At 51.2% G+C, this 10000-nt stretch overlaps 1 protein-coding gene across 1 annotated transcript in view; it reads left to right on the top strand.

Moving 5' to 3' along the window:
* Positions 1-9775, top strand: part of LOC311376113 (uncharacterized protein) — a gene marked incomplete at both ends in the record, with an annotated part of 13876 nt that extends 4101 nt beyond the window's left edge. The window contains 8 exons of the mRNA XM_084490997.1: positions 1501-1786; positions 2388-3780; positions 4065-4306; positions 5284-5472; positions 5751-5865; positions 8262-8355; positions 8588-8674; positions 9659-9775. Of these exons, the coding sequence (XP_084347123.1) occupies positions 1501-1786; positions 2388-3780; positions 4065-4306; positions 5284-5472; positions 5751-5865; positions 8262-8355; positions 8588-8674; positions 9659-9775 (2523 nt within the window). The remainder of the gene's footprint in view (positions 1-1500; positions 1787-2387; positions 3781-4064; positions 4307-5283; positions 5473-5750; positions 5866-8261; positions 8356-8587; positions 8675-9658) is intronic.
* Positions 9776-10000: the final 225 nt, after the last annotated feature.

The following is a 10000-nucleotide window of genomic DNA, read 5'->3' as shown; positions in this document are numbered from 1 at the left end:
GAGAGAGAGAGAGGAAAGAGAGAGAGAGGGAGGGAAATATCTCTGTGACACACAATTAATTACGGTTGGTACCATTCTTTTTTTCCTCGTTAGTTTTCTCCATACCTTGGTTACTCTGTTGCTTGCTCAAACACACACACACACACACACACACACACACACACACACACACACACACACACACACACAGACACACACACACCTTAACAAGACCTGCTCTCATCCGACTAGCATGAATGTCACACGTACACGTAGTTTCCTCCGCTGTGTGTTTGCTCACAGCGCTGCCGTGCTGCGCTACGATTCTCCTCCATGTTCACATTCACACACTCCAAACACACACACTCACACACACTCTAAAGGACCGCTCAACACTCAGCGTCTCCCCCAGTGGGTCAAACGTTAAGCGTGGCGGAGGCTGTGTTCTGACTCTCCGTGGCTCACTACCGATTGGCCCCTTGGCCACAACACAACACGGTCCTCTGGTGAACAACACTGTGCTGCCTGCCAACGCACAACGCCCCTCGTATTCGCCGTCCACGCTGTTTGCCGGGGCCGGGTTCGACCTGGACTGAACCGCGCCTGTCCTGTTTTTTTGTTGCTGTTGTCCTCTGTTCTCTCTCTCTCTCTCTCTCTCTCTCTCTCTCTCTCTCTCTCTCTCTCTCTCTCTCTCTCTCTCTCTCTCTCTCTCTCTCTCTCTCTCTCTCTCTCGTTTCTAGAATGCTCTTACTAAAATAAACCGGGCGGCGTAGACGAGAAGCGGCCTGTGTGTGAATGGAGAATGGGGAGTTTGTGCGTTGTGGGGGCCGTGAATGAATGAGCTGGGGAAGTGGTGTGTGTCTGTGTGTGTGTTGGTGTGTGTGTTGGCATCTGTGTGTGTGTGTGTGTGTGTGTAAGCATTGACTTTGCCAGCTGGGATTCACGTGAGCTCCTGACTCACAGATAAGAGATAGTCGAGGGATGGAGAGAGAGTTTTAGTCTGCGCTCTTATCTGGCCTTATCTCAAGTGGTTGTTTTAACTGAATCGCTCTCCCTCCTTAACCCAGAGGCTGCGATGCGTACGTCCATCATACGCTATATTGTCTCCCTACATTCAACACAAGCGGAACTAAATTGAACTCAACGCGTCTGTCTCCTTAATCTCAGCACGTGGAAGCCTTATCTTAATTCCGCCTCAGTACCTTCTTATCTTAACTTATCTTATCTCAACCTTTAGTTTTATGTTATACTTTTAAAACTTCCTTTTAAAACTTTTAAAACTTCTAAGATCCAGCTCTTTTTATTTATAAATTATTTATATACCACTGTATATTTGTAAATAACTATGCCTTGTGTTTCTTATCAGTCAGTAACTAACACAATTGTCTTGTCGTATGTTGCAACTAAGCTTGTCCTGTGTAAATGTCGCTGCTTTGCGTGTCTGTCTTCAATTGCCCCTTGGGGACAAATAAAGTTTTTTGAATTTGAATTTGAATTAACGGTCTCCCCCCCCCCCTGTAGTCCCAGTACCTGGGCTGCCTGTTCCTGCACTCGGGCTGGCCGCTGTGCCTGGGGGAGAAGGTGGTGGTGCAGCTGTCCACCCTGGACTGGAGGCTCCTGCGCAGCACCGACTTCTACCTGCAGGTGGTGCCCTTCTCCACCCGCTGCCCCCGGCTGGCCCTCAAGTGCCTGGCGCCCGGCGGCCGCACGGTGCAGGAGATCCTGGTGCCCGAGTCGCAGCACCCCCTAGTGTTCACCACCGAGTGGCTGCACAGCGTCAACCGCGAGCGCGGCCACAAGCGCGAGGGTGAGAGGCCAACGCCCGCTTTGTGTAACGTCGTGTCGCCGTGACATTTTTGAGACTTTTTGACAGACAGCGACGACGCTCTTCGTCTCTCCCCGAGGCGATGTGGAACGGGAAGATGTGGTGTACGGGTCGAAACAGGTTGTTAAAACTAAAGCTGATGAACCTAGTTTATGAAAAGTTATGACCTCTTTGACTTTTAAGTTCAAAGTCCGAGAGGTTGTTCTGAAATTGAATTCTGAAAATTTGTTCTGAAATTGAATTCTGAAAATTTATTCTGAAATTGAATTCTGAAAATTTATTCTGAAATTGAATTCTGAAAATTTATTCTGAAATTGAATTCTGAAAATTTATTCTGAAATTGAATTCTGAAAATTTATTCTGAAATTGAATTCTGAAAATTTATTCTGAAATTGAATTCTGAAAATTTATTCTGAAATTGAATTCTGAAAATTTATTCTGAAATTGAATTCTGAAAATTCCACATTTCATTCCGAAATAGCACAAGAATTCCCCATCTGGATAGTCAGTATTTCTTGGTGCAGCATTCCACTTGTCTCCGACTGACCGCCCCCCCCCCCCCCCCCCCCCCCCCGTGCTGCAGTGGGCGGCGGCCTGGACACCTGTCTGGTCAGCACCTGTGACGGCGTGGTGCGGCTGCCCTGGAAGGAGGTGGTCTACCCCAAGTTCATCCACGACCCCAACGACGACCCCGGCCTCATGTCCCACGGCGGGGGCCCGGCGCCGGGCCGGCTGCCCAGCGAGGGGGGCAGCAGCGGGGGGGGCGGGGGGGGCGGGGGGCTGGGAGGGTGGGGGGGCTCCTCCTCCGGAGACCCTGACTCCTGGTCCTGGGACGAGGAGGAGGAGGAGGAGCAGATCGACAACAACAACAACAACGGCGGCGGCGGCGGCGGGAGAGGAGGAGGAGGAGGAGGAGGACTGACGGCGGCGGCGGCGGCGGCGGCGGGGCGGGACGCCGAGCCGGCGCTCCCCCGGCGGCGGCGCAGCGAGGACGGCCTGGGCCGCACCTCCCGGTACCTCCAGATGGACGGGGACTACGTGGAGCTGCTGGAGCCGCGGGGGGGCCCCGACGGCGGGGCCGACGGCCGGCAGGCGCTCCAGCCCCTCCCGCCGGCCGCCTCCTCCTCCTCCTCCTCGTCGTCCTCCTCCTCGCGGTACCTGGAGATGCACGCCATCGGCAAGACCCGGACGCTGCCCATGTGCCGACGGAGCCACGCCATCAAGCTGAAGAGGGGCAAGGCCTGGGGCTACGGGAAGGCCGAGGGCTCCGGGAGCTTCCGGAACGTCGTCGGCGGGAAGAGGGACGCGGTGCCGCCGCCCGGCGGGGACGCGGCGCCCGCGAGGCCCTCGCCGACCTCGCCGCCGCCGCCCCCCTCCAGAGCCCAGGGGGCGGGCGGCGGCGGCGGCGGCGGCGGCGGCGCGGGGCGCTCGTACTCCTCGTCTCTTCACGACTCTGACGACGGGGAGAAGGCCGCCGGGAGCCCGGGGGTTTACTTCGAGGGTCCGTCCAACGAGAGGAGGCCCGGCGTGGGCAAGGAGAGGGAGGGGGCGGGGCCCTCGCCGCCGGGCGGGGGCGGGGAGCCGGGCTCGACCAATCACAAGCTGTCGCACGCGATCGAGGGCCAATCGGACCACGGCTCCCAGTCGGACTCGGTGTTGGAGGACGGCGACAAGCCGCCCTCCAGCGGGGACAGCGACTCCGCCACGCCCACTTCGGAGGCTCCGGACGGCGGCGCGCTCAACGCCGGCACGCCGTTGGCCGACCTCCCGGGGGGCGGGGCCGACGCCGGCGGCGCCCCGTTGGTCGACGGGGAGGGCGCGAAGACATGTCAGTCGACGGAACGCTCCGGGCCGCGTGCGGGGTCCGCCGACCGGACCGCCGGCCGGGAACCGGAGGAGAACGCGGACGTGAAGGCGGCGGCGAGGGACCCGTCTCAGGGGAGGGACGTCAGAGCGCCGGCGCTGCGGGCGCCCAGGTAACCTCAGCCCTCCCTCTCATTGGTCGGTTCACTTCGTCCTCACATGAAGACAAAGTGTGAGAATGTGTAAAAAAGAAATAGTGAAAAAAGTGAGATGAATTATGTTAATGTGGTTCCTACAAAAAAACTAGCCACTAAAGTTTCAAATGAGGTCATTTTATAGTTTGTTTTTGTATTGTTATACTCTGATTTATTTGCCTGGAGTTTTTCATTTCATATCAACTGGATCGTTGTACGTATTAAATGCTTGATAAAGACACTAATGACTTCATTCATAACAGGAGGAAGAGGAAGGGGAAAGGGGCCCAAAGAAGGGCGCGCTCCGGTGGCCGCGGCAACCAGAAAGCTTCTAAAGCTCTGCCCAAAGCTCCGCCCCCGCTCCCCGCCCGCCCCTCCTCCACTAAACCGCCAGTCACCAAGGACAGCCAATCAGAGGTAGCAGAGGAGTCTAGTGGGCGGGACAAAGAGCACACCTCGTCCAATCAGGGAGCGGAAGAACCCAAGTCAAGGAAAGGCAGCGCAGGTGAGCTGGGCGGGGTCAGCCAGGTGTCTGTAGGGGCGGCCTTCAGTCCGACCCACAACCAGACCAGTTGTTTAATGACTCATCACTCGCTGTGCGTCAGAAAGGAGAGTTCACTGACGTCCGGAGTTACAGTAGCCTAGCTGGCGTGCTCGTGAAGGGAATACACTTTGGTTTACTTATGCCGTTTCTCAATACCAAGTACGCGGACTACGTTCTCGCGGACTTGGAAGTACGTACTTGGCAAGTCCAGACTTTCAAGTACGGACTTCCGAGAACACGAGTACGCACTCTGCAATTGGAACAGCAGCGGACTCGATGATGCATTCTGGGATATTTAACGGTCCCAAGTCCACACGAGTCACCTCCGATGCGTCCTCGGTAGAACGGCCTCATCGAGAACGCATCGAGAACACTTCCGGGTTTTACGACAGTACTCGCGTACTCGCGTACTTGGAATTGGAACAGTGCTTGGGCTACCACTGATGACGTTTATCGAGAACGCAAGTACACGAGAACACACGAGAACGCAAATTGAGAAACGGCTTTAGATCGTAGTATGTCCACAAACACACTGACCGTTTCTGCACTATTCTCCATGACTGTTCTGTGTACACTGGAAGTCTTTGGAAAGTAATGATGCCTTTTGGAATGAGACAACGCGTCTCATTCCTGGAGAGACAGACCACTTGCAGACATCTCGGTGTGTTCCGTTAAGTGTTGCTAATGCTTGAAGATAATCGAGTGGTTTGGGTGTTTGACTCCCAGCTGAAAGGCTCCGGGTTCGATCCCCTAATGACTACTGCGTCCTAGAGCGAGAGACCCTCTAACCCGTACACCTCCTCAATGTCATGGATGGATCCACGCTTTGATGAAACGATGATGATTTCAATCTTTGATTGAACGACTGAAGAACAATAAGTTCCACTTCTCTTCGTTAATCGCCTCACTCTCTCATATTCATTCCCATTGGTCCACAGAGACTCAGACGGACTCTTCGCCCGACTCCACCAGCCAATCCGCTACGAGTCTGTCCAACCACGACGCTTCGGAGTCTGGCCCTGAAACACCTCGTCCCGACCAATCAGAGAGCGCGTCCGCTGAAGCCCCGCCCCTCCTGAGGGAGCTGGACTCGGACCTGTTGCACTCTGGGAAATTCAAGCTCTCCGGTACGTGATCGGAAGACGGTTGACGTATATTTTGTACGTCAGTGAAAGTCGACAAAAATAATTTCAGTAATTGACCATTAACAGTTGGTCATTGTCACAAAACGGTTGACGGTTACGCTAAATATATCCCATAATAACCTCGTCACGAGAAGACAGGCCTTCTAAAAACATGAACGAGTCAGAACTTACAAAGCATCTACTCATGGCCACCAGGTAGTTGTGATTAGCTCGTCCGTTGCTACGATGAGCTAATGTCACGCTGTGCTCGACTCCAACAGGTACGGTGGACCGGCTGGGCCGCGCCCTGGTCGTCACGGGAACCCACGTCCCGGAGGAGGGCTGCGGCGCCGAGGACATGGCCAGAGTCCTGTCCTGTTACCACAGAATCACTCGGTAACGCCCCGTACAACTTTATATACTCTCAGTGTGTGTAGTAGTGTGTACTACTGCTGCTAGGAACAGGATGCCATTAGATAACCTCTCATCAACCTCTCGTTAAAGGCATTTAAAAAACAACACGACACAGCAGGTAATAATACCGATAGTAATGAAACCACGATTAAATAATTGTTTAATTTATTTATTCAACATATTGAATGTAAAACCCCACACAGAGCTGATGATTGTCGGCACTAGGAGAGGGCCATCTCGGAGTCTAAGGGTTGAATATTATGTCTATTCTGAGTCGCGAACAGAAAACAAACCTCACCAGATCCTACCACCCCTGCCAATGAACGACCTAATGCCAAACAGGGTTTGGATGAGAAACTGTTTTCGACTCACAAGCGATGCAGGCCGAGCTGTGTTGTATTTTTTTTCGATCAGATTTCCGTTACCTTGAGGCCAGTCCCAATCAGGAAGGGAATTCTCGGGAATTATTTCAAGCACAAAAGTCATTATTTGATGGTGGGTGATTTGTGTCGGGGGCCAGAGGGGCTCCAGGTCAGGAGTTTACGGGCATCGGCCGCCGTCTACAAACAGCTTGATTTGATGTTTCCTTCGCCGGCTTCCTGCCAAGTCCAGGAGTCTGGGAAAGAATCCAAGAGGAGAAAGAAATCTCTTTTTTCTTTTAGCACAAATCCTTCTCAGTGATTTAGATATTTATACAGCTCTCTTGTACTGTCCCTGTGTGTAGCGAGTAGACTGGGTTTGTTGTACATTTCCGCGCGGGATGCATTGGTTATTCCCATGATGCAATGCTTTCGCGCCCCAGATACTTACCGTGACCAATAACATCACAGCCTTTCTTAAACTTTACCAGCGTTCCCCTAAAACCTAAAGTTAACCGTCTCCAACCTTAAATGTAAACCTTTCAGGTTTTAATCCATCCCTAGATTAATACTCTAACATAATCAACGCATATCCATTTTAAAAATCATACCTTACAATCATTTAAATCCCACTAATAACAACGTGTACGATGCCAGATGAGATAATAACAGAAAAAAAGCTTTTATCCACTCTGAACATGAACCTTTAACAGTCACATTGTGTTCCTACCTCTGGGAGGACTGCTTGACGTAACGTTACACACCACTACTTTACTGCAGGGAGTGCCTTGGCGCGCCACAAGAGGCGCGGCTAATTAGCTTAGCATATGTTGAAGCAGTTGTAGTGTAACTCTGCGGTGATATATATATATATATATCACATCTCCCCCAAACCCAGATTCTGGCTGATGTATTTATCTGAGCTTAGCTTGATGGTTGGTTCGCACGGTGAGAGCCAACTGAAGACATTTTTTCTGCTGCTTTTATTATCAGCACTTGACATTTCTGTTTACTGCTGTATTCTCTTTCTCTCTCTCTCTCCCTCTTAAATCAATTAAAAAAAAGGTTTGTTTTAGCATCGAAAGTGGACATTCACATTCCCAAAGCAGTTACAAATTAAACAAAGAAAATGTAGCAAGAAAAGCACTTTAAAAGGTTGCAAAGTTTAATATAACAGTACAAAAAAAAATGATAATGGTTGGGATAGGAGTGATCAAAGGTAATAAAACTATCTCTCTCTCTCTCTCTCTCTCTCTCTCTCTCTCTCTCTCTCTCTCTCTCTCTCTCTCTCTCTCTCTTCATGGCCCATCAAACCTATCAAGTCGTTTGGTATTGACAGCGACTCCTAGAATATCCAGTTCTATCGAAACCACAGAACCTTAGCAGCCAGACTTTGCTTGTCCTCGCGCGCTGTTTTAACTTCTGTGCCAACGAACGTTTGCACTTAACCTTTAACCAAAGGCTTTGTACGCCAACTCTGCCCGGGGTGGCGTGGTTCCCTAAACAAACATTTAACTACAGTTGATTTGACCCTTTCCTGGGTTTTTAATCTTATGCAAAGTGATGTTTTTCTCATGAAGGTTGATGAGTCGGCTCTGATGATCCCAGGAATGTAAACCCGACCTTTACAAAATTAGCATTTGGCTTTTTGTGCTCTTTCGAAAAGCGTAGAATGTCATTCACTTAAGCCCTACTGTAAATCCTCCTTTAAAGAGAACTCCCACATTGGAGAGAATCCCCTCTCTCTCTCTCTCTCTCTCTCTCTCTCTCTCTCTCTCTCTCTCTCTGTCTCTCTCTCTATTTATCTATCTATCTATCTATCTATCTATCTATCTATCTATCTATCTATCTATCTATCTATCTATATATGTATGTCTCTCTCTCTCTCTCTCTCTCTCTCTCTCTCTCTCTCTCTCTCTCTCTCTCTCATGCTCTCTCTCTCATGCTCTCTCTCTCTGGATGTCCCTCTACCTCATCTCTCTCTCTCTCTCCTAACATGTCTCTCTACCTTCCCCGCAGCCCGGCAGCCAAAGACAAAGGGCTGACCGTGTTGATTGACAGCCGCCAGGGCCCGCCCTCCCCTCTCTTCCTGTCGGCTCTTAAACACTTCCAGGTGAGGGCTGCTCCCTGAACTATTACCGCCAAAGGGTTTCCCGCCAAAACAGCTAGATGCTTTGTTAGCTCGAGTGTACAGATGTCAACAGTGTGTGTGTGTGTGTGTGTGTGTGTGTGTGTGTGTCTGTGTGTGTGTGTCTCTGTGTGTGTGTGTGTGTGTGTGTGTGTGTGTGTGTGTGTGTGTGTGTGTGTGTGTGTGTGTGTGTGTGTGTGTGTGTGTGTGTGTGTAGGTCCTGGTTCCAGGCGGTCTGGGTTCTGTTCTGGTTCTGCTGGAAGAACAACAGGAAGCTACGGCTCTGGAGCTGGAACCACTGGAGGTACCGTACTGCAGTACTACTGCAGTACTACTGTAGTACTACTGCAGTACTACTGCAGTACTACTGCAGTACTACTGCAGTATTACTACAGTACTACTACTGCAGTACTACTACAGTACTACTGCAGTACTACTGCAGTACTACTACAGTACTACACCATACTACAGTACTACTACAGTACTACACCATACTACAGTACTACTACAGTACTACACCATACTACAGTACTACTACAGTACTACACCATACTACAGTACTACTGCAGTACTACTGCAGTACTACTGCAGTACTACTGCAGTACTACAGTACTACACCATACTACAGTACTACTACAGTACTACTACAGTACTACACCATACTACAGTACTACTACAGTACTACTACAGTACTACACCATACTACAGTACTACTACAGTACTACACTACAGTACTACAGTACTACTACAGTACTACTGTGATGATACTACAGTACTACTACAGTACTACTGTGATGATACTACAGTACTACACAATACTACAGTACTACACCAGTATAACTACTGTGACGATACTACAGTACTACACAAGTATATCCCCAGTAGCCATACTACAATACAACACACCAGTGTGTCTACATTAACGATGCTACACAAGTGGAATACAGTACATAGAGTACAGTATAACAATAACGATATCATCGCTCAACGGCGGCTCTCTTTCACACGCAAGACGATATCAGCCTGGGGACGCCGCTCTGTACGAGAGCTGCTTCATTAAATCACCACTTAGCCTAATGGCTCTTAAGCAGGGAACTAGATATCTTCAGTCATTATCAGGCTTTAATTGAGCTGTAGGATCCTTAAGGGGGGGGGGGGTTCCTTCCCTCCCCTTTTACACGCTTTAACCGGCTCTTCCCCTCCCTCCATCTCCGCTCCTGTGTTCTCCTGGGTGCTGCTGTCCCCCCCCCTGGGTGCTGTCCCCCCCCCCTGGGTGCCGTGTCCTCAGGTCCATGCGGTCAGGGGCACGGTGGTTCTCCAGCAGTACGTGGACCAGCAGCAGCTCCTCACAGACGTGGGCGGAGACTTCAGCCACGCCCACGCCGACTGGCTGCTCTTCAGGCTGGTAGGCCCGCCGCTGGGTTCCTGGGAGGGAGGGGGGGAGAGGAGGAGGTGCATCGAGAGAGAGAGAAGGGGGAGAGGGGGAGAAGGAGAAGAGGAGAGGAGGTGGTGCATCGAGATGAGAGAGAGGGGGAGAGGGGGGAGAAGGAGAAGAGGAGAGGAGGAGGTGCATCGAGAGAGAGAAGGGGGAGAGGGGGAGAAGGAGAGGGGGAGAGGAGGAGGTGCATCG

This window comes from Micromesistius poutassou (assembly GCF_964030765.1).
Source record: "Micromesistius poutassou genome assembly, contig: SCAFFOLD_5732, whole genome shotgun sequence".
Lineage (NCBI taxonomy): Eukaryota > Metazoa > Chordata > Actinopteri > Gadiformes > Gadidae > Micromesistius > Micromesistius poutassou.
This window is presented reverse-complemented; position numbering and strand designations above follow the sequence as displayed.